This window comes from Artemia sp. Qi Xiang Cuo, chromosome 4 (genome assembly GCF_049724085.1).
Source record: "Artemia sp. Qi Xiang Cuo chromosome 4, ASM4972408v1, whole genome shotgun sequence".
Classification (NCBI taxonomy): domain Eukaryota; kingdom Metazoa; phylum Arthropoda; class Branchiopoda; order Anostraca; family Artemiidae; genus Artemia; species Artemia sp. Qi Xiang Cuo.
This window is the reverse complement of record NC_142797.1, coordinates 27,912,001-27,937,704: the sequence shown is the minus strand read 5'-3', so window position 1 is coordinate 27,937,704 and position 25,704 is coordinate 27,912,001. Positions and strand designations below refer to the sequence as shown.

Below are 25,704 nucleotides of genomic sequence, written 5' to 3'. Positions count from 1 at the left end.
AAACTTTAGCGTAAAGAGCGAGGTATTGGCTAGGGGGCGACCCCCCTCACACAGTAATAATTCCTGTTCGTTTTAAGTTTTTCCTTACTGTCAGTTGAAGAAAATTGTTGTTTTTTTATTTAATACACATAAAAATCATACTGCTCAACAAATATGCCTCCAATGATGATTTGACCAACAAAAGGTAAGGGACAAGGGCCCTACATTCTTAGAATTTCCCATTACACAAATATGTTTTATAGTAGATCCCTGACAAACCATCCATGATTGTTCACTGGGCTATGGGGATATTAAATTTTGTTTGGGAGGGGAAGGTTTTAGGAGGTTCAAAACAGGCCAAGAGCCACATTGTCTCTGGTTACTTCACCCATGATTCCTTCGAACAAGAGGACCCTAAATTACGAAGCAAGTTTTAGATTGGGGACATCAGCCCCCTATAAACGGCTTGAATAAGGTAAGTGTTTTATTTTCAACTGGAATCAAACTTATGTCCTTAAATCTCTGGGCTAAGGGGGAAAAAACTTTGCACGAGAAAAAAAAACAACAGTGAGGCATCCAAGGTAAGACCCGAAAGGGCTAAAAATACTTGCTTTGTTGTAAATAGATTGAAACGTAAATCTCTGATTCCTGGGTCAAGGAGACCTTAATGCTACCGCTGAAAATGTGCCAATAGAACGGGGCATGAGACTCTTCGCATGAGATAAAGGTCCCGTCTGGTTCGAAAAAGCTTGACATTGCTTGGAAAAATTAGAATATTGATGAATACAAAAAACATCAGAACTTCGAATTTTTTAGAACGGGGCCTAAAAATTGGCCAAAAGACTTTTTTTCGATTGGCTTGAACCAAAAAAAAAAATGGGGCCTGAAAATGGACCAAAAGACTTTTTTTCGATTGGCTTGAAATTTGTAACGCTTAAGTTTAAATTACTTTAGGGCTTTTTTGGCCCCAAGATTTACGGATGAAAAATTGTAATCAACAAGATTCAATTTTTTTTTAACCTATATTCCAGACCCCTAACACTTCCACCCACAAAAATGTGAGGTTCCCTTTTTACCAGGATCCGATTTCTGAAAGTTTCAAGCTCATAGAAAAAGAGCTGTCTCATTTTTTTGGGGGGAGAGAGGTTGTCCTTAGCCCAAAAATATATTTCTATAATTGGGTTTCTTTACACCAGGGAGGTTTGGAGATAGATTTCAACCCGTTTAAATGAAAAATGTTGTCTTGGCACATTTTTGAGCAGATCAATTTTATTTCTTATTTATTGGGGTCTTCTGGGCGCAAGACTTGCGCATACAATTTTCAAGCCGGTCAGAAAAGCTACTGACCCATTTTATTTTTTTGGAGGGGGACCATGCCCCATCATAATTGTTTTTATAATAGGGCTCCTTTGGCCCAGGCACTTACGCCATCTTTTATGCATTGCGGTTTTTTTTATGATATCTATCCGCTGTATGATTTTAATATTCTAATGTGAAACGACAGTTTTGACATCATTCGATGAATCGATAGGCGAGATTCAGCTTTATACGACTATCAAATTATATTTTTAAAATTTCCTTTACAGGTTTCATAGCAGTATGGAATTTTGTGACAAGCTGAAGTATAAAGCAAATAAAAAATTGATCTGCTCAAAAAAGTGCCAAGAAAACCTTTGTCCGAACTGATTGAGCTCCACCACCGTAAGGCCCAGGTTCAAGCAGACCCTAATATAGAAAAATTTCGGGTTAACGGCAATTTCCCCCGAAAATAGGAAGGAAGTCTATTACCTTATAGGCATGAAACTTCCAGGGATTGGCTCCTGGGGAAAGAAAACCTTAATTTTTTTTCGAATCTTAGCTTTTAACTTCTCCAAGCCCATCCCTTGAAAAATGTTGAGGGAACCCTTGCATATTTATATAATTTTTGGAAACCGAAATTATTATTAATAATAAATTAATGAATTAAAGATTTGTTCAATTAGATAATTAGTTGAAATTATATTTTTATTAATACTAAGTCAAATAAAGTCAATAAAAAATTCTAAACTCTTGGTTCAATTTTTAACCAGATTCCATTCTTGGGATTCGTTGTGACAGATGGTATCATGTTCAACTCTGGGAATTCAGCCTTCGCACTTGGAGTAAACCTGAAATAGAATTAATTAGCATGATCTACTAAAAACTGTCATACACTATTTCGTATGGTCATATTTCTTAGCCCTACTAGACAGCTAATTGTGGTAGGATTGCTCCAAAGCAACTTCATGGTCTCAGGCTGATTCGGCATTAGGTATGGCCTTAAATCTTTAAAATTTAAATTTTGCCAAGCTCAAGTTTTGTAAGTTTAATTGATCTCTTTTAGACGTGTTCAGTCAAAACTTAGAAACAAAAAGTATTTCTAGCGACCTCAGGTTAGTGGATATCTTCCTGAATAAACAGTTATCGATTTATTTAAGACTGATTAAAAAAATTCCAAATAGACTTAAAGAGCGATGGTAAAGCTTAATATTAAAATAACCTATATATACTGTACCCTAAACACCCCGCTCATTAAGCTAAGGTCTAGCTCATATTTTATTAGGGTATCATCAACATCTATAGAGTGTTGAACCTTCAGTGTAAGGAGGCTGGGTTCAAGGGCAGAAGAGGGTGTCCTCATATATTATATAAAATAATTTATGTACAGTTAAGTTTTAAAGTAGCTCTTTAGTTTCATTTAAGTACCCTCATTTTTTGTTTAATTTTTGTCATTTTTAGTATCCGTTTTTAATAGCTACGTTACCAATTTCATTCCAGACTTTCTGCGCCAAATATCATATCAGTAAACAGTGATTACATACTTACTGATTTCTTCGATAATTCACAATTATTTTGAAAGTCTCGCAATCGAAAATCAGATCCCATGACCTACCGATAGATATCGATGCCCTGATTATTGAAGTTCCCAATCAAATTGTGGCCAATGAAATCCAGGGGATTTTACGTTATTAAAATGCAGATTTGGAGAAATACCTCAACTTTTACAGACAGAGTTACCGACATTGAACCATATTAAAATAAAAAAAGAGCTTTTTTAATTTTAATTTTTCAATTTTTGGAAAAGATTAAAAAAACATTTCAAAATTAAATTAAAGCTTGACAATGAATCTAAAAACGAGTGAAAATATCCTCCATATGTCGATAGCCTCTACCCTTCTAGTCCCCCACTCTTCACGGTAAAGTAATGAGCGGTATAAGTTAATGAATATCTCTTTGCACCTTTTCAACAGTTGAATCTTAATTTTTGTATCTAGAATCTTTTCAATCAAGTACATGCTTTGCTCCATTTGTGCATGCTCTGCTCCATTTTTTGCTCCATTGTGCTCCATTTTAAATGAAATTAAAGCATGATACTGAATCTAAAAAAGAGTGAAAATATCCTCTATATGTCGATAGTCTCTACCCTTCTAGTCCCCCACTCTTCACGGTAAAGTAATGAGCGGTATAAGTTAATGAATATCTCTTTGCAGCTTGTCAACAGTTGAATATTAATTTTTGTATCTAGAATCTTTTCAATCAAGTACATATCAAATTGTATTCTCCTTCGTATATGTTTTGCTCCAATGACATGTACATGTTTATAGTCTACTTAGTCAAAAGTTGGTACTATAGAATTTGGCAAAGTGGATTGGTATAGCGCCATACCGGCATGGGGAACGGTTGGATAATTTACAGTAACTATAATAAAAAAAATTTTCTCGTGTTTCTCCTGCCATACATTTGTGCATGCTCTGCTCCATTTTGTGCTCCATTGTGCTCAATTTTAAATGCAATTAAAGCATGATACTGAATCTAAAAACTAGTGAAAATATCCCCCGATGTCGATAGCCTCTACCCTTCTAGTCCCCCACTCTTCACGGTAAAGTAATGACTGGTATAAGTTAATGAATATCTCTTTGCACCTTTTCAAAAGTTGAATCTTAATTTTTGTATCTAGAATCTTTTCAATCAAGTACATGCTTTGCTCCATTTGTGCATGCTCTGCTCCATTTTTTGCTCCATTCTGCTCCATTTTAAATGAAATTAAAGCATGATACTGAATCTAAAAACGAGTGAAAATATCCTCTATATGTCGATAGCCTCTACAATACTAGTCCCCCACTCTTCACGGTAAAGTAATGAGCGGTACAAGTTAATGAAGATCTCTTTGCACCTTTTCAACAGTTGAATCTTAATTTTTGTATCTAGAATCTTTTCAATCAAGTACATGCTCTGCTCCATTTGTGCTTAACAGCAGCACTTTATCAATTATTTAGTTTTACTATCTCTTGTGCACTAATGGTGCTTGTGCAGGCTGTATCAGCAATTCAGGAGTACGAAGGGATGAATGAATGATTTTATTCAGTGACTAACCCATGCGGAGAATTTCACCATGTAATCTATAAAACAGAGTGCAAAAGTATCAGAAGTATGTGTTAAAAGTAGAATAAATAGCACAAAGGGACAGGAAAAAAAAGAAACAGATACAAATTCATTAAAAGGAGGTATATTAATGAGAAATTAAATAAGAAAATTAAGAGCTGAAAGAGAAGAGAAGGAAAGAAAAAAAAAACTTTATACAATATCCAAACATTTTGTTTTGTTCAAATATGCTAAAACTATATGCCAAGCGAATTTAATATACCAGGTTACAAGCAACACAAATATTAATTCCTGAGTATATTTCTGATCCAATTTATTCTGCTTCTTCAAGCAAAAGTCGCAAATGAAAAATATATGGAAGATTTATGACTGTCTTAGTTACACTGAAGGTATAAGGATCGAACATTTTTTTTGTCTTTCGTTGATAAATTTGATGCGTTAGTTTCAAGCGAGCACACAAAAAAAAGACATTCTGCTTATTAAAGAATATGGGAACAACTCTGTGTTTGGTTGTCAAAACAAGTTCCAAACTATCTGTATTATTTTCTGCTGATTTTTTTGTTGAGCGAAACATACGAATTTGAATCAATTTTTTGCCTGATTTTCGGAAAAGAGAACAGGAAGTATTTTCAGAACCCTCGATTTTGGTACCAAATACTGATCATATAATAGAAGTGAAAAATTATAGAACATCTGAAAAATTATAGTACACAAGTAGCCTACAGCTTTCTATTCAGTACAATTTAATGTGAATCAAATTTGACCTCTATCTTAAATATAATCGAAACTCGTCTATATGAGCTAAATAATTAATCAAACGTGGTGTAGTTGACACTCGCTGAAACAAAAATTGGCCTTAGGGGTACTTCAGATATAAAACCTCCTTCGACCGTCACTCTACGTTTTTTTTTGTTTTTTTTTTGAAGGGTGTATAGCCTAAACAAGTTTGCTTCTGGTGGTTGATTTATTTATTTGTTTGATTTAAATAAAAACCCTTATTATTATTATTATATAAGAACTAATACTTTTATACATCATATTTTAAGACCTAAGAATTACCTATATTGACGAAGAAGCTTGCAAAGCGACATTTTGATTTCAAGCAAAGCGTAACGCATTCCTATACATTGCCTCGGACCAGCACCGAAGGGTATCCAGGCCATTGGGTGTCTTGCGGCCTTTTGATCAGCCTCAAACCTTGAATAAAAAAATAGAATTAAACATCCTGTTGGACCACATCATCCATCAATAAAAACTTCAAATGTTATGATTTAAAGTATTTGGTGCCATTGGTTTTTAAGGTAGTATCTTGTTCCATCATTAAAGTTATTGAGCCCTAACTTACTTTTGTTTGCTTTATTTTTGCTTTCTTTATTTATAATAATAACTATAGAATTGCACAAAAATAATAGCTTCTGCATAGGTGCGGGGGAATGGAAGACCGTTTGGCCAGCTCCAGCCTCCCAAAAATTTTGGGATCTTAGGGATTTTTGTATACTTTCCACTTTTATTCCTGTAATTTGCCTTTTTTTTAAAATAAACTAATCTCTCCCATGAAAAGGGTTCCTACGGACGTGACTATGCGTTTAGCTTCGAATAATGCACTCACATACACAGAGTTCTATTTCTTAGTCAGAAAAATGTCATTTTAAAACGTATGAATGTTTCTCCTGCCATACATTTATTTGTATTTCTGTCGAAAGTCCATTTAGATTCTACACCATCGATTCTCAGTGAATAAAAATTTTACTTACAGCTTTGAGCGACTTCCACTCGCTTTTAAATATCCTGCAACCCTGTCAAATTTTCCGCTCTGTCTAATTACAATTTTAGGTTAAACTGTTGAGTGAGGGAAGAGGTCATAATTTACAAAGTAAATAAAAGAATAAATTGGCAGTCTGAATCCATGGCATGAAAGATAAGATTGTTTTTCGAAAAATTTCTGTCACAAGATTAGATGGGCCAAATTCACAATTTGGGGTTAACAAACAAAAACAAGAAGAAGAACAAAAACAAGCCAATATAATAAGTCTTAGCAAAAAAAGACATTTAAAGAATCAAAAATAATTAACTCTGTCCTCTGGAGGCAAAACTCCTATTTACTTTATTGTTTTATCTAGGCCAAAGGTAAGGACATTTGTTTTCAAGATGCATGGGTGTCCAAGCAAAACGCCCATATGTATATGAATATGTATAGTCGTTAGTGGTTTTTAACATCTTCCCTTCTGGATTTATTTTAATAAATTAAAATAAACCCAAGTGTTTATTTTAAGGATCCCAAGTATTTGTCTTTTATATAGAATACCAGGTTATTTTTATCTTAGTTACATCATTGTTACACACACGAGTTCTATTTCTTAAGCAAAAAACAAGGTCATTTTGATACTTGTGATCATTTCACCTGCCACACACTTATTTTGTTCCTGTTGAAAGTCCATTTCAATTCTACGCCATCAGTTCTAAGCGAATTAAGTTTTTGTTCGCAGCTTAGATCGAGGTCTTTTTCAGACAAAATTTATATTTACTTTGTTATTTTCTCTAAATCAAAGGTAAAGAACTTTGTTTTCAAGATGTATGGGTGTCTAAACAAGAATATGTATAGTTTTTAGTCTTTTTAACAACTCTCTTTCTGGGTTTAGCAGCCCAAGCACTTATCTTAAGAAGCCCAAGTGTTTATCTCTTATCTTACGCTTTATTGTAGTTACATATTTTCGATTGGAGGCCATACAATTTTTCTGTTCTTACGGTACACCTTTTACTAATAAAATTAAAAACTTAATTTGCTTCAACTTCTTTTTGACTGTACTGAAGTTAGACCCTAACGAATTACTCTTTTATAGACCATTAATATGTCCGTTTTCAACTACTAATTGTATCATTGGATATTTCTTATCGTGATTATTATTTTTTAACAAGAGTCTTCAGCTCTCAGTTTAAATGTTTATTTTAAACTAGCTAAAACTACTTGGTATTCATCGGGAATGGTTCTAACGCTTTATCGCTTTACATTATCATTTAGTGTCACATCTCTAGTTTTCTCATACTTCCTAAAATCGCTTTACCTTCAAAAGTATCACCAAAATATCCTCCTCCTCTTATCGCCTCTCCCTCTTCATCACAGGAGGTACTCTAAATAGATAATTCATACAGGACAAATTATTATTCAAGTAGAATGGTGCTTAAACTATTTTCCCACTTCAACAGACCCTCCTCCCCACTCTTGTCCTTCTCCTGCGTACAGAAAACTCGAGAGAGTCAAGAGTAATAATAATATCACATTCCAGATTACCCATAATACAAATAATTGAAAAATTGAAAACTTCTTACGTCTCTCTATCCCCCTCCCCGCCCTGTTTTTTACCTTTTCTAGCCAGGGAGAGTCACGCATTCTGTAATCCCTTTAAACAAAGCGTAGTATATTACAACCCTGCATTTCTGTCCAAAGATGCAGCCTAATTGATTAAAAAAAAAATTAGAAGTGCCCAAGACTGAAGTGACTTAGCACGTCATATTATTATCCTTAACACTCTCAGTGCTTCTAGTATGAAGGAGAAGGTGAAGAGGATGGGAGGGGGCTTTTGGGAGGGGACATAGCTAAGCACCTTTCCAATTGAATAATAATTTGCACTGCAATGAATTATCTATTCAGACAATTCCAGAGCTTAGTGACCATTAATTCTACATTAAATGATGTAGATTTAATGTAGATCATTTAGTGTAGGTTTAATGTAGATCACAGATCATTAAATTATCTGTTCCAACCAAGATACATCCACTCTTTTAATTTTACTAGTATTTTGCTTTTGCGGCAAGAAACATGTGGACCCATTGGGTTGGAACTTTAAGAAGTTCTTCCTCTGGCAGGGGGTGATCCTTGTACGGGTATGGGGAGGGGTGTTGGTGGATTAATATATCGTACTTGGTTCAGTGTGCAAATGGAATGCGCTACCCTTTCTTGCAGGAAATACTATATGTATTCTAAACCGGGAGGTTACTCGCTATATAAAGCATTACTCTAAAAAAATTCCTATGCAAGCCTATGCATAAGTTACTCCTTAGAATATTCGAACATCTTTAAAGAACTGTATTTATCGGAAGCACATTCCAATTTGATCCCCATTTTAAGTTTTGCTGGTTCTTAAACGTTAAAAAGCTCAAAAAAGATAGTTATATCGATTAGTACAAGTCTCCTTGAGTAAAACACATGTTTCCCAAACCGCTTACTTGATTTGCTCACAAGGGGTATTCTCCAGAGATATTGATTCGTGTCAAAGTAAGACGAAATATTTAAAAACTTTTTTTTATTCCATTTCATTTATTTTAATTATTTTTGTTTTTAGGGCCAATTCACCTCCTACGCGTGCTGACGACAACTCCAGCCCGAATAATCTATGATTTCGACCGAAAAGCTCATGGCTGATCCCATCCGAGGGGCAGACCTCGGACCAGGTCGAAGGATAGTCTCAATAGATTCCTGGAGATGGCCAACATTGCTATCAACGAGGCCCCAATCTTAGCACCAAACTGGTCAGCCTGGAGGAAAAGAGTTGCAACGCTCTCTATGCCATCCCCAACGCGACAGGAGCCCGAATTCAAGTCAAGCCAATCAGATTGAATCCGCACTAAAATGATGACGAGTAAATTTTCAGTGTATGAAAAAGGTGAATACAGAATAATTTCATACACTTTTTCGTCAGTTGAATGGTAAATGAAAATAAAATAAAACCAAGCAATGTTTTCTTTTGGGTTTTATTTGTTTTTCTTTTCAAATAGAGTTAATGGATTTGGCTGCTGAATGACTAAATTGTAGCAGTCGAATATCGACCCACTCTTGTTTGACCACACCACATTAGCCTAACAAATAAAATTGTATTCGTAACAACCATACCTTTCCGGTTTAAATTTATATGGTTCTGGCCATATTTCTGGATCATGATGTATCTCCCATGAAGAACACTCGACAGCTGTACCAGCGGGAATTTTATATGGTCCAATCACAGTTTCCTCAGCAAGTTCTCTGAAAAAAAAAAACAAAGAAAAATCTTATAAACATGATTTCCTCACTACTGTATAAGGCTGGAACATAATACAATATATAAAAAGGGGCATTAGTGCTTTCGTGAGTGGCTAGTAGTAGTAGGAGCAGTAGTAAATAACACATATTCATTGCATTAAAAGTTTCAATTATCACCTTTGTTACGCTCTGTCATAAGTGTATTTTCTTATAAATCATGTTAAAGAAAAGATAATGATGAATAAAAGAACAGCTAGATTTGAAAAATTGCGATCAGTGTGACGTGAACCCTGCACTAGCAGATGACTAAGATTTGAGCAATAATGTAAGTCCTTCTTTGAGATTTCATGTGTGTCTGTGATATATATTTTTTTTTCAGTGAAATTACAAGGAAACAGAGAGTTTTACTTATAAAAATTATGCCGTGGATATATACTGTCGGTGAAATTACTGAGAAACCGAGTGTTTGCTTATAAAAAAGTCCCGTGACTCAAATCCGGCGAACTTTTCGCCCGAAAAGTTTCCATATCAAAGCTAGTTTTTAATTCAGTGCAAATTGGATCTTTGAGCCATAAATCTAAACACTCTGTTTTTATCGTGAAGCCTCTTTTTAATGTGACAGACACATACGTTATCTTATCTTTGTAAAATATATTACTGAGAAAATATAGCCTTAACATTATATTATACCCCAAGGGTCAAACTTACTTTTCGATAATTTCTCGACAAACCTATCAATTTGAAATTTGGGCTATAAAGATTATTATGTTTATCATTAAATAACTAAACTATTGCCAATAATATATTTAATGCCTTCGCCACAGGACGGGCTTGGAAGCAGGGTTGCCAACTTATTTTTAAGTTAATTTTATGTGTGTATTGTTTATTATGTATTTGGTAACGTTTTTGAAATTAACAGTCTAGCGTCTATGCTAAATAGTAACTTTTCTTCGTTTACCACTTGAGGAAAACTATGCTTTTACATAATCAAGGCAGGCCAGTGCCACCTTTACTTTTTTGTTGTTTCGTATCCTTAACAAAATCATTTCCGAGATTAAATTTTCAGAGAGCTTAAAAACACGTTTGGGATTGTGTTTTTCACAAGTTATCCGGAGAATTTCTTCTGGAAACCCCTTTTCTATTGAAGGGTATCTCAGATCCACCAGATGTTGACCCTCTCTTAGCCTACCAATCTTAATGCAGAAATTACGCTCATGCTAATATGAATAATTTCTAATGCTCTGTAGCTTTAAATCCCTTTATCCTGCACTTTACCCAATATTCTATGACATTTTGGGGTTATCTATAACAGCAATGGCAAATAGATCTTAATTTGCAATTTACGTATTGAACTAGAACACCCTAGAAAATTATCCTAAACCAAATGTTCCTGAAATTACGTCAATTTAATAAATATAGATTTGTTAATTGGATTTTTCCAAAAACTAGGGTAAGCTATTTAATTCAAATATGTACATGTAAAGAAGAATGCGATTCCATTTTAGTTGTAACTTAAAATTTAAGAAAAGCGAGTACAGATATATTCGTCAGAAATAAATGAGGCAGTGCATAAAACTGTAGAGATCACAGTACGGTAAAGTGTCATCTGCTCTAAACATACATGGTGATTAGATGGCAATCATGCTTATTAAATTTTTTACTTGACATAATTTTTCAAAGGTTTTGAACCCTTCTAGAAACTTGGCATATTCCTTTATTGTCATTAAGATTTTGGTTAAATTTCAAGACAATAACATTACTGTTCCTAAATTGCTAGCCAGACAAAGTTGTTTTTTTTTGGAAATTTGGTCCACAGCCTCTGGTCAAAGCTCAGTTTACTTTTGGTTTAATTATCTTACAAAGCATACCTATCAGCTTTAGGTTTTTGGAATCCCTCGAGAAAGAAAACAAAGGAACCAGTTTTTTTCCATAAATTCATATGCTAATCTCTTTGTTTACTTGAAAGAAATTTAATCCCCACAATATTTCTGCCTCTTCTCTATTTTTCATTGCAGATCTATAAAACTACTAATTAAGGACTTCCGTAATATACTTTTTCGCCTAGTTTTTGAGCCGAATTTATTGTGAATTTAAAAAAAAAAAAGTGGGTGATGATATAAGCTTTTCAAGTTTAAACAGAAAATAAGAACAGGAGAATGTTTCCATTAAATAGAACTTAGAAGAGAACGCAAGTTTCGTTTGAATATTTGTTTGTGCATCTCAGTTGCCGATCCAGGAAACTTACGTTAGGAGCAAGTTTAATTACCGCAAACTTGCGTTAATTAAGTAAATTACACTACTTTAGACTATGTTAGGGGGGTGCGCGCCCCCTTCGCCCCTACCCTGGATCCACTACTGGTGCATCTGTTATCATTAACTTCTTCTTTAAAGACAGGGGCATAATTTGCTATGGGGCAGATGGGGGGAGGGGGGGGATCAACCGTGCCCGCAAGACCCATGTTTGCTCCACAGCTGTAATTTAGTTTCTGCAAAAAATCTTTTCAAAACTAAGATAAGAGTGCATAGTTCAAGTATCTATAGAAACAGGTCAGTTTTCTCTAGTATATCTCTGCCTTTTTGGTAATGTTAATTGTCACTTTCACTTGATTTTGGAAAACTGGTTCCAACTTTGCCCCCCCCCCCCCATGATTTTGAAAAAATTACGCAACTGTTTAAAGCTTCTGATAAATTGGTAATTAGTAGAACACACTATATTTATGAGTTAGTAAAAACAAAAACATTTGGTATAATAAAAGAAAAAGCTAGTTTACATTAGAATTCTGTACCTTTTAAAATTCGGAAGCGGTGTAAAAACTCGAAGTGTCTCAGAAACAACCTGATCCAAGTAATCTATCTCATGAACACCTTCATATGTAACTTCACCATCCTAAATTGAATATAAGGAATAAAAATGTGTATTTTACAAATTTAAAATAAAAAAAGTACTGCCGGTAAAACAATAAATTAGTATTTTTCATGGATGGAGATGATTGTAAAAGATTTGTCATAAAACATGAATATTGGTGATACAAAGATTTAATTGAAAAACAGTGAGGTATTATATTTACGTATTATAAATTTTATTCACGTATATATTACATATATATTTACGTATATATTTTATTTACGTGTATATTTACGTATATATTTAGTATTATAAAACAATAAAATATTATATGCCCTTAATATTTACAGAAGTACTCTCTTACACAGTATTTTCCTTGCATAAAACATTTGTGTCAATTCCCAAAAATATTAGTGACCGGGTGAAATGCGTTTTTCAACCCCCCCCCCCCCCCTCACAAATTGACTCCACTGCGTATGGATTCCTTCCCGGAGTGTGAATTCGCAAGTATAAATTTATGGAAATGAATTTACCTATCAACTTTCTATAACCATAACTTAGCATGTGAATTTGCAATTAAAAAAAATGTAAAATGTTTACGATCACAAAATCCATGAGACTTCATAAAATACTGTTTATCCATACAGAATCGACATAGCAACATTTCAGCTAAAATGACTTTGAGTGATATTGCAAACCCAAAATAAAAAAAAAATGTTTATAAGAGGAGCTCAAAAATGTTTTAAGAGCCAGGTTTTCTTAAGTGCCTGAATTAACGCACACTAACACTGAGAAGAATCGTTCATTGCTGGCACTAACCAGAGGTAAAGCAGCAGCTAGCTTTATCTGTTTTAGCGCTGCGGAATAGGCAATTGGGAGGTCGGGTGAAATTTTAATAGCTTAGAGAAGATCTATCTTCGAAATTTCACTTTTTGAAAGGTAAGACTTTATAAGAGACAAGTTAGGTCTTATTGCATAGTCATCGACGTCGAAAACTCATTTATAATGACATCTAACGCTTTCCACTTTCAAAAATTCGAGAAAATGGAATCTGAGGGGTCGAAGGCAGATAAACCGTCAAGCAGAAGCAAATTTTGCATGAAATATTGGTCCGTCTCACTCGTAAACAGTTTATTCCTTTGAAATAAAGAAGTTTACCAGAGTCTGATTGAACTGGCTAACTGATTTCGTATTTATGGGTTGCTGAGTTTGAAATAACGTCTTTCAGACGAACCGAAATGGTTTGAATTTTCTTGTTTCGAGCACTGGTTTTAAATTGTGGAGACTTCCATTCTCGGATAGGTTGTAAAGCCCAGAATTTGGATATTCTTTTGCTTTGGTTGCCCAATTTTTTATCATTCCTTGGCTTTTGAAACATCTGGTATGTCCCAGAAATCAATGCAAGTGCCTTATAAATGAGCATAGTGTGCTTTGATTTAGTTCAGTATAGCTTTAGTAGTAGTAGTAGCGACAGTAGTAATAGTAGTAGTAGTAATGCTAGCAGAAGCAGCAGGAGTAGTAGTAGTAGCATGTGCAATTGTGCATGGTTCCTTTTGATTGGTTCAGCACCCAACCCGCCAACATACCCTTTGGGTTTCAACTTCATAGCACTGCCATTCCTAAGATATTGGTTATAAACCAATTTGGGAACCTACACGCGCATAGTGTATTTTGATTTAGTTCAACTTTTACCTCAATATTTTCTGATTATGTCAACTTAATAACCTTAGCTTTAGTAGTAGCAGTCGTAGTATAGTAGAAGTAGTAGCAGTAGTGGTAGCAGCAGTAGTAACAGTGATAGTAGTAACGTGCACATATTTCCTTCTGGTCAAATCACTATCCTCCTAATTATTCTCTGAAATTTCCTACTTAATATCCTAAGCCGTTCCTGAGATAGGTCTTTCTAATAGCTTACATGCACATAGTGTGTTTTAATATAGTTAATCATTCCTCTTAACATTCCCTGAAAGCTTCATCTTATACTTTTAGCCTTTTTAGACACCAAAAGTCAAACGTGGCCCCCTTTACCAATAACAAGTAATAAATGTAAGCAATGGGCGCATTGCATAGATCACCGCCCTTACTCCAGGGAATTTAAAGGGTTTTCAGTCCCAGGGACATAGTTATTGGGCCTTTCAACTATGCTGAACGAAATCACTATCAAAAAATTTTATCGGATGTTTTTGGTGGTTATTAGAAGCGTGGGGGACTACTTACCCCCCAAACCACTTTTTAATCTTAAAAAGGGCACTAGAAATTTTAATTTTCAATTGAGCGAACCCCCTCTGAAGTTTCTACGACAACATATTTTATGCGGAGCACCTTGGTGAAAAAAATAATAATGCATAGAGTCAACTTCGCTTTTTCCTTAGGCAGCGGTATTGCACTCCTATGATATTACTGTATATCATGCGTTGTACGATATATACAACCGTTGTTTTTACAGAAAGACTGAACCTCAGACCGGGTTGATAAATATGACATAATATTTTTGAAAGGCGCTTATAATTCTTACCTGGGGGCAAAAAGAATGATGTTCGCTAGTAATTGAACAAGAGCCTAGAGTGTGTGAGTTGAAGTGGAGTCTTAGAGTTTATGTTAGAGAGGACTATCTAACGTTATGCAGTGAAGCTTTCTTTCTATCAAGTCATGTTTGATTTTCAAGTAATCTTAACGAAAATCACACCATCAGATTCAGCATATCATAGAATCCTATTGTAGAGGTTTAAGTTCATATCTGAAAAAATGTGGAATTTTGAACGTTTTGCCAGAAGAAAATTTTTAAAGGGGAAAATTTTTCTCGGAGTGGGCAGTTTCCGAAGAGAATTTTCCAAGGAAAGCATACAAGGGGGGGGCGAGGGAAATTTCTGGCGTAACTTGAAAAAAGATCAGAGCCCTCATATACGGAACCCCTTTTTTAATCCTCGCTTTGTACGTTAAAGTTTTAACTGCAACATTGCTATCTCTGATGTCCGCTCCTCCGCTCTTTTATCTTTGTTTTCGGTTTTTACTATAGTTTCAAAAGATGCGGATTTTACGTATGTCCATAATTCTGGTTCTTGCTATAATCTAGAGCGTGTGCTGGTCTCAAATGCAGCGTTATTACCACAGCCTGTTCATGTTGGATTGGATATGCCTATTAGTGACCATTTTTACCTTTCTTTTCATTTAAATATTCAAATTCCATCTTTTAAAATTATCCATCGTTCTAGTCAAATTGTAAATAAAATTATCTGGGATCGGGAAAAAATGTGCAATTATCATGAAGAATCAGATGCACTTTTAGTTAAAATAATTGTAAATTATTCTAAGGATGTTGATCAAATTGATATTGATCTATTTTACCTTGAAATTGTTCATAGTTTAAAAGTCGGGGCTAATAAAGCATTTAGAACTGATTCTTTCCGTTGTGGATCTCGTGTTTTAGGTTGGAACCTTAACCCGATTTTAAAGCAAAGCCAAAAGAATGCATCTCAAGCTTGTTACATTTGGAATTGCGCGGGAAAACCGCGATCTGGACCATTTTATGATGGTATGAAATTAATTAAACGCGATTCTCGGGCCGAGTTGCGTTTGCATAATGAAATTATAAAAGATGAAATTGGTTCAAGGATTACTAGTGATAAAAATGAGCTTTGGAGTTTGGTTAATTCTAGACGTCGTAATAATAATTATTCACCAGATTCTAATAGTTCTCTGAAACTAGATGATTGGATAACTCATTATATTCAAGTTTTTTCATCCGGTGATGCGGCAGTTGAATCACGGCTTGACTCTTTATTATCGGAAGAAATTTCAAAGCCCCGCCCAAATAGTAAAATATCTGTTTCTGTTGAAGATGTAACGGTAGCAATTGAAGCTTTAAAAAGTAAGCATTCTTTTGATCATGATGGTATACATTCAAACCATATAAAATGGGCATCCCCCAAAGCAATCCTTCTTCTCGCTACTCTTTTTACTACTATTGTTTCTTCTGGAGTTCTTCCAACTAGCTTTTCTTGTGCTACCACTTCACCCCTTTCAAAAAAAGGAGGGAATACGAATAGATGTTCTGATTACAGGCCAATTACTGTTTCATGCCAGATTAGCAAAGTTTTTTAGTTAGTTTTATTAAAGTATTTGGAGCCTTTTAACCAATGCCTGAATCAAATTGGGGTCCGTAAGGGTCTAAGTATGGATGTTGCTCATACCCTCCTTTCAAGAATAATATCCTTTTGTAAGCAATGGGATAGAGTTTATACACTTGCGTTAGATTTTGCGGCGGCGTATGATTCAATTATCCATTCTTGGGCTATGACTGCGTTTCTGAAGAATAATGCCCCACTTCCAGTAGTTTTGGTTTTAAAAAAGTGGTATGGCTCCTCTCGTATTCGTATTAAGTGGAAGAATCAGTTTAGTGATTATAATGTTAAGTTATGTAGGGGGCTGAGACAAGGAAGCATTATTTCTACTTTGATTTTCAATATTACTTTTTCGGGGCTGTTTGATCAAATTCAGTTGACTTTTATTTATGGTAAAGGTTATGTTCTGTCGTGGATTGCTTACGCAGATGATTTACTCCTTTTGAGTCGATCGCTTCAGTCACTTCAACAAAATTTAGATTTTTTAGCAAAGGTTTTTAGCGAGCATGGACTTCGTTTTCGCCCTGAAAAGTATCAGTTTTTAATTCTTGGTCCTAATGCTAATGATCTCGTTAATTCAGAAATTTCTGTCCGTATTTATGATAGTATTTTAAAACCTTTGGAATCTTTTTTATATCTTGGTGTGCCTTATGGACCAACTTTAGCTCTATGCCGTGCTTCTATTTCCAAAGCAGTTAAAAGTAGAATAGCGTCTAGTTTCGGGGCAGTAATTTGTCTTCGTGATCTTCTTTCTCGGAAATCACTGGCTCGGGTATATAATACAGTCGCTTTGCCTCAAATTTTAGTTTTTTCATCGCTTCTCCCGTTTTTTAGAATTAGTAATATTTCGCATATAAAAACCACATTTTTTAATTTTGCTAAGTTCCTTTGCCGCTTTTCTAAATCTGAATCAAATACTTTTTTAATGAATGCATATAAAATAAAAAAACCTGTTGTTGTTTTGGAGAAAAATCAAGAGAATTTTTTATCCAAATTAAATGTTTTTCCTCATAATTTATATATAGCTGCACACGAAGCTTAATTTATTTTATTTGATTTAATTTTGAATGAAGGGTTAATTTGTGAAGTGTTAATTTATTATCTATTGAATGAAGTGTTAATTTGTGTGATAATTTTGATTGAAGGCCTTTGCGTATTTGTTGTTTAAGATAAATTTATGGCCTGTTGATTAGCGGTTATTATTTTTATTTATTTCTTTTTTTACTCTTCGTATTCGGAGGAAATAAAAAGTTTGAATTGAATTTGAATTGAATTAGCGTAAAAACGGCAGTTGAGGAAGGGACAGCCCCCCTCATATACAGAATAATTTCTGTTTGTTTTAGGTTTTAATGCTACTCCTTCTTTCAGTTGAAAAAACTTGTTTTTATGTTTAATTCTCACGAGAAGCAGAAATGTCTCTTTTTTATAATGAACAGTAGCTGCAGCAATAGGATTCTAAATACTTTTTATTTTTTTTATTAATAAAAAAACTATTGGTTAAAATATTTTATTTTCATTAATCTTATTTTGTAGTGTATTATTTGTATTATATTAAATTCCTTCAATGCCATGGTCTAGCGTGTATGCAAATATTTTGTTCAGGAAGGGGTTATTTTTTGGAGGGTTTGGGGGAAGCGTACGATTTTCAAAAAAAAATCTTTACAAAACGCATAAAAATTTGTTTGTATGTATTTTCGTTACGTTTTGTTTTAAGGGCCTTACAAAATTTAAGTGGGGGGTTAAACCCGATAGTAACCTCTTCCTGGCTACGGCTTTGACCATGGTCATCTTTGGCGACAAACAGTTGTCATGTTTCTACTAGTGGGCTTACCCATCATTGGTTTGTGATACATTTGAGGATACGGAAACTCGAGGAATTTGAGAATTCCGTATCTCTGTGGAAAGGAACGCGCAATTAAGAATAGCTTGTTAGAGGACGCTGATCTTCAACGATGAGGGGTTAGAAGCCTGTGCAAGCTAAATTACCTTTTTTTGGTGTCTGGCTGGATTTGGCCTCGGTGGGAAAAGTTTGAAGAACGGTAGGCGCAGTGAAGATGTTAAAAGTAGAATAGCGAAGGCCCAGGGTCTTTGTTCACAGTTCAAAAAAGATTGGAAGAATATGAACATAAGTCTGCGAACCAAGATTAGAATATTGGAAGCTAGATTGATGACAGTGGTCAAGTATATTTCTGAAGTGTGGGCATCCCGAAAGACGGAGGAGGATTGGCTAGATGTTTCTCAGGAAAATTGTCTAAAGATTGTTTTGGATTCCGTCTGTCTGACCGTATTTAAAACACTAAGCTTTGCGAAAAATGTAGTTTAATCCCCCCTATCTAGGGCTATAATGAGGGAAAGATTGGGATGGGTAAGGCACGTTCTGTGGATGGTGGATGACATATTGTCAAAGATCGTCCTTGTTGGCCAGCCATCTAAGGTAAAAAAAAAGCAGGTCGTCCTCAAATTGGATTGGAGGATGTCATAAGGAGAGATTTAAGGAAAATGACAACTTCTTCGGAGGGTGTAAAGAGGGAGACTTCAAACAGATTGTGCTGGAGGAGGAAGCGTACCTATCTGTGTTAGCCTTAGGTGGCTTAGTGCTGCAGTGAGTTGTTAGTAGTAGTGGTAGCAGTAGAAACATATAAAGGTTCATTACATGCATACAATTAAGGTGTAACTTCCTCAATTTTTAACATAATATTCTTAAGTTCCTCGGATTTGTGACCACAGAGTTGCTCCCAGTACACTTTTGCTGGCAAAACCGACAAAGGCTTACTGCAACACTTCACGTTGCCTAGGCAACGTAAATTTAGCTTAATTTAACTAAATATGAAATTATTTGTGTTTTACATTATGCGCAAATATCTTAAACTCCTTGCATATTTAAATCAGGAGCTATGGTAACGGAAATAGTCAAAGAACGTGAATTATTGGAAAAACGAGTCTTTTCCGATGATGTTCTGAATTGCCTTGTGGGCACGAGAACCCCATACAATGTTTAGTGGCAAATAAACTTACCCCAAATTTGTCCAAAATGGCTTGTAGTAGCTTTTCTTGAATATCTGGATGCTTTGCAAGAAGATAAGAGCAGAAAGACAGTGTGTTAGAGGTTGTCTCATAGCCAGCCAACATAACTGACCAAACATTTGCAATGATGTCATCATCACTGAGTCCCCTTGATAGCTAATGAGATATAAAAGTATATTAAAGACGTCTAAAAATAGTTTGAAAAGAACAGTATTTACAATCACCGTATGTCAAAAATTACAAGTTCTTGTCCCCATTTTTACGGGCACCAAATTCTCAAATCAATTCTAATCCTGTACTCTTGGCTCCCCATGGTCCAAAGACTGAAGAATACAAGTTTAAAGAAGATCGGGAAAAATGTCATGTTTGTGACTTCATCTTTGGAAGCCCATGCATCGAAAGTAGAATTTTTCACGCATTCCCTTAGCACAAGGGGTTAAAGTTTTACAATTCAAGCTGTTAGGGAAAGCTTATGGACCGTATTTTGGGCCCCATTTTTAGACAGGCCAATATTTTTTTCCAATTTTTCATCATGCACAAGGGTTTCCTTAGCCCAGAAACTATCGATTGTAAGTTTCAGTTCCTCCGAAAAAAATTTTGGTCCTTTTTTGGTTCATTGCTGGGCCTCATTATCAGGTAAGTCAATATTTTGTCTTTGATTTTTTCTTCTGCCTTGGGATTTCCTTGGGCTTAATTCTATAGGTTTTAAACATAAGCTAAAAAATTTAAGCCCTCTCTCGGGCCCCATTTTTTAGGGCCCATCCCCCAGACATAATTTTCATTTTTATTTTAGATTCCTCTGGGCTCAAAAGACTACAAGTTTCAAAATAAACAGAAACAAAAATTATCGACCTATTTCAGGGGACCTGATTCCCTTCTATTCACAACCAACTATACGCACCTCTTGGCTCAGGACACGATTCTTGATAGTTTAGAGCGAATCAGACACTCGATATAAAAACAAGCCCTCCCCCTATCCCATTATAAAGCCTATATGTGAACAATAGGCAATTTGCATAGTATGCAGCCCTTGCCTCAGGGGCTATGGGAGTCAAGTCATCTCTGAAGGTATAATTACTGGACCTTTCAAACATTCTGAACAAGATGGTCATCTCACAATTTTGATCCAATATCATAGGAGTTAAGGAAGGGCCAGGAGGCAAGAAAGTATGCAGAAAGGAGAGGAGAGCTGATTGTCCTCTAATAAATGTCAATCCGTAAAAGGACTTGACTTGACTTTATTGAATAAGAAACACAGAAATAAGAAAACAACTTCAGGGGCTGATCATTGGTCCCTAGGGCCTAAACGATAGCCCCTGGAGAATTTCGAGGATTTATACTTATACATCACTGATTTATATAAAAAAAATACATGCACATCATAATACATAATACATCACAAAGTATTAAACCAAAGGTACTATGCACTATACAGCGGAAAAAGACAGAATCCTGCTAATGACTATTTTTGTGTATTTGTAGAAAGAATATATTTTTTATAATTCTATCGGAATGATGAAACAGAATTCATTTATTTCCAGTGGAATAGTACTCCACAATTTCGCTCTAACGTATTTTCAAATAATTCGTGCATAGTAACGAACAGTAAGTAAGAAGCGACGCGGCTCAATAGTAACCGAAACTCTAAGAACCAGAATGTTGATATCAATAGACAGATCAAATAATGGAATTTTGACGTTTGTTTTATTTACAAAATGAAAAATTTTGAATTTTTTTGTCAGAAGCAAGATCAGGGATGTGTTTTTATTTGTTGTTTTTTTTCATAGGGTGATCTTATCGAACCAATGATTCTAGAAGATCGGGAGACGGCTCATTTGATTTGAAATCAAAAGTTCTTGTGCTCTTTTCTAGTTACCAAAAATATTGGAGGGCAGCTAGCCCCCCTCCCATGCCTCTTTTTTCCCAAAATTTGTCCGATAAAAATTTTGAGATAGCAATTTTGTTCCGTATAGTCGAAAGATATAGCCTAATAACTATGTCTTTAAGGATGACATGACCCCCCTCCCCAACCCCCGGGGGAAGGGCTGCAAGCTATGAACTTTGCCCATTGTTTGCATATAGAATTTATAATTGGGAAGTATAGAGGTGTTTTTCACGAGGGGGATTTTCTGGAGGAGGGGGGAGAGGTATGTGGGAAAATATTTCGACGGAGGAATTTTTGTGGGGTAAGGGAATTTTCCAATGGAGGGGGATCTTGATTTCCCGGCATTATTTAAAAAACTATCATAAATTAAATAAAAGAACCAGTTAGTTCAACTGAAAGTAAGGAGCCACATTAAAACATAAAACGAGCATAAAATATTACTTATATAACGGTGGGTGCCCCCTTCTTAGCACCTCGCTCTTTACGCTAAAGTTTTTTTTAGAACCTTAAAATAGTTTTTTATTCTAATTAAACGGGCCATGTGTTTCAAGAGTAGTCCTTGAATAATTGGAGCAAAAGTCAAACTTTAGCGTAATCAGCGAGGTGTTGAGGAGGGGGCAATCCCCGTTCTATACGTAATAATTTCTGTTCATTTTAAGCTTTAACATTGCTCCTTACTTTCAGTTAAAAAAACTTGTTTCTTTAAATTTATTTTATGGAAAAAGCTATCTTGGTCTGTGACAAACATCCGAAATAACATAAAAATGTGAAGATGAAGAAGATGGATAGGTATGATAATGCGTCGATAAATGAAAGAGGGCAAGTTGTGTTAGTCCTTGAAGGACACTAGAACTTTCAATTCTGAAACAAATGAGCACCTTCCCAAGATTCTACCACTACCCTATTACCTCTACTTCGCGTTTACGAAGTGGCCGGCAGAACTATGCTGCATATACCATGGAAGAACTATGCATTTATTAAAGCAGGTCCTAACGGATATAATGCCTCTGATGAAATTCTCTAGTATAACATAAAATATACTTACTTTATCTTTCTTCCTGGCATCAAGCATCAGCTGAAGAAGGTCAGTCCGTCCAGAGTCGTTGACATAAATTCCATTTTTCCTTTTGTCTATTTCATTCTTTATGTTGGAAGTTACTTGAGAAGACATCTTCCCTAAAATTGCCTTATTTATTTTCAAATATAACAAGAAAACTACTTTTATCAAACAATTCGTGGTAACAAACAGTAAGTAAGGAGTGACACGGCACAATAGTAACCAAAACTCTAAAAAACGGAATTTTGATATCAATAGATATATCAAAAGAATCGGCTTAATATGTTGATTCTAAATATATAAGTTTGATTAAGTTTGGTCCTGCTAAGTAAAGGCTACGAGCCTGAGGAAATTTGACTGGTTTTTGAAAAAAGGGGGAAACATCCCTTAAAAGTATTAAAACCTTAATGAAAGTCACACCATCAGATTCAGCGTATCAGAAAACCCTTGTAGTGGTTTCAAGCTCCTATATGCAAATATGTGGAATTTTGTATTTTTTGCCAGAAGAAAGATCAAGGATGTGTGTTTATTTGTTTTTTTTTCCCAGGGGTGGTCTTATCGAACCAGTGGTCCTAAAATTTCGTGATAGGGCTAATTCAAACGGAAATTAAAAGTTTTATTGCCCTTTTTAAGTAGCCAAAAAGACTGGAGGGCAACCTGGCCCCCGCCCCGCCCCTTTTTTCCCAAAGTCTTCCGATGAAAATTTTGAGATAGTCATTTTGCTCATCATAGTTGAAAGGCTCAATAACCATGCATTTGGATATAACATGACCCCCCCCCCCAAGCCCCAGGGGAAAGGAATTTAAGTCATAAGATTTGCCCATTTTTAAACATAGTATTTGTTATTGTTAAGTATGTATGCATTTTCGGGTGGGAGGAGGGTGAATTTTTTGCTGGGGTTTTTCCACGGGGAATTTTATATGGAGAGGGAAGGTTTCAGGGGGTGAACTTGTCAGGGGAAATTATACACTGGGGGGATTTCCCCGAATTCCTATACAAAATTCTTTTTAAATGTCTTGCTTTCTCTTTTACGTCTCAATTTTACGCGTGGAGTTGTTAAGAGTAATTATACGGGATAAATTTTCACCGGGATTGAATTGTCTAGATGATATTTCCGTGGGGAGGGGAATTTCTCCGAGAAGGTTGGGTCATATTTTCTGGTAATACTTAAAAGTGATCAGAAATTAAATTTTAAAAGACAAGTTTTTTCAACTGAAAGTAAGGAGCAACATTAAAACTTAAAACGAACAGAAATAACTACATGTATGAAGGGGATTGCCCCGTCCTCAAAACCTCGCTCTTTACACTAAAGCTTGAATTTTGTCCCAATTCCTTAAGAACCACTCCTGAAACACAAGGGTCATTTAATTAGAACAATGGGAAGTTTTTTTAAAAGTACTAAAAACTTTAGCGTAAAGAGTGTGGTGTTGAGGAAGGGGAAATCCCCTTCATACATGTAGTAATTTTTGTCCGTTTTAAGTTTTAATGGTGCTCCTTAATTTCAGTTGAAAAAACTTGTTTTTTTCTAATTTAATTTACACATAGAACTTCAGACTTAAAAAAAACATGTAAAGAGCCTGCAATTTGTTTCTTATAAGTTCATTTCCTTTAAAAAATTAAAAAAATCGTATTTTCCCCTTTATCTGCTTTTGTTCACTCTACTTACGAAACGTTACTTGAGAAGAAATATATCCTAAAACTGGTGAATAAAAAAAGAAAATGAAAATAAGGAAGTCCTCTATCCCCATACTTCACTCACCCTTGCATAATTTTCCAGAATTACATCAAGATAAATAATAATGAAAAGTGAAGCATACTTTAATTAGCCTGTATAATCGAAAGAGTTTGAGGACAAGATATTTTTTCATTTATTTTACTATTTCGAATAGAAAACTATAACTATAAATAAAACAAAATACCAAAATGTAGAAAACTTTCAACTTTGATATTTATTCTGTTTTTGAGGAGGCTTGGTTAGTGCGGTTTTCAGAAGATTGGATAACTGAAGTATCATTTTAGCTATTGATTAGCTTGTACGAAAGTAGGAATGCAACCTTAAAAAGTACCTTCTTCTCGTTGTGAATGAAAACAAAAAAATATATTAGAGTTTGCAACCAGTATGCGGTCAACGTTATATTCTACTTTTTATATTGATTAGAAAAAATTTATTTTATCAGAATTACCTACGACAATTGACGGGCGAACAAAAATCCGCTTGATCAGAATAATAATAGGGGTTAAACCTTTGGATAATTGATAGCCTATGCCATTTTTAATTTGTGCAATTCCATGGCTCGGTGAGCGACATGCATTTGTTAGTGAGGACTCCTAAGGATTTCTAGGGATTTTCCACCAGCCTTTTAGGGATTTGAAAAAATGTCAAGTGGAAACACTGGTGAGGAGTGTATGTGTAGTGGATGCTGTGTAATTACAATTGAGCGAAAATTTCACATTGAATTCTAACTTTGTGGACATGATTCTATTCTAACTAGACAAATCGTGTCAGGATCTATACATAAAAGAAAGTTGTGGTGGTAACCCCTGACCGTAACAACACCCAAAAATGTCAGAGCTTCTATTGAGCAATCTTACAGTTAAAATTGTGACTGTGCTTAGGGTTAAACAAAGTTCCAGGGAACATGTGAATTTCATGCTGTTGGTGAGGCAAACAAAACTACTGCTCCTTGTGCAAAAAGAAAACAAGTATGAATTGAGCAACCTCCAAGGCGTTAGAACCCAAAAATGGACCTGCTCTGGGATTGTTTCATAAGAGAGCACGTAGAATCCTGCACAGGGATCCATACATACCCGTTATAAATGATGGTGATCAAAAATTAAATGAGACAGATTTTGAAGCTCAGAGGTAAAATAAAAGTTGCTTTAAGTCGCAAACCCGGCACCCTTCCGTGAAACACAAAGCAAAGCACCAGCATTTACTCATACCAAATACTCACCAAGCACACTGAACTTCGCAAGAAAAGCAAGGGTGGACTGGAGCCCAGGAAAATACATAGACGCCATGACTGCTGAATTCATTGTATTTCTAAAAATCTTTCGCACTGCAGCTAAAAATTCATCATTCGGATTTCTTACAAGGTCTTTGCTTATTGCAAGAGCAGTTACTGCAATGACCTCAGCTGTAAGCCGCTGATAAACTTCATGAATATCGACTTCCTCCCCACTTCTGGCTTTATCCTTAAAATATAAGGATTATCACTAGTAATAAAAGTATGATAAATATAGTTTTTTAATTAATAGAACTACAATGATAGTATTCAGAATTACAAATTTTTCCAAATTTTTTTTACTAGTCTAATAGGATATAATTAATTATCAATAAAATACACGTTGTTCAATACGTTTCCATAAAGTTTGACT

General features: G+C 35.0%; 1 protein-coding gene across 1 annotated transcript in view; it reads right to left on the bottom strand.

The window, feature by feature from the left end:
• Positions 1–1,965: 1,965 nt before the first annotated feature.
• The window catches only part of LOC148952957 (cytochrome P450 3A14-like), a 29,113-nt gene continuing 5,374 nt past the window's right edge, over positions 1,966–25,704 (bottom strand). Inside the window, exons 3-9 of the mRNA XM_089088204.1 lie at positions 25,281–25,521; positions 22,315–22,445; positions 19,376–19,540; positions 12,181–12,281; positions 9,269–9,397; positions 5,440–5,577; positions 1,966–2,126 (exon numbers count right to left, since the gene is read on the bottom strand). Of these exons, the coding sequence (XP_088944330.1) occupies positions 2,021–2,126; positions 5,440–5,577; positions 9,269–9,397; positions 12,181–12,281; positions 19,376–19,540; positions 22,315–22,445; positions 25,281–25,521 (1,011 nt within the window). The 3' untranslated portion in view covers positions 1,966–2,020. The remainder of the gene's footprint in view (positions 2,127–5,439; positions 5,578–9,268; positions 9,398–12,180; positions 12,282–19,375; positions 19,541–22,314; positions 22,446–25,280; positions 25,522–25,704) is intronic.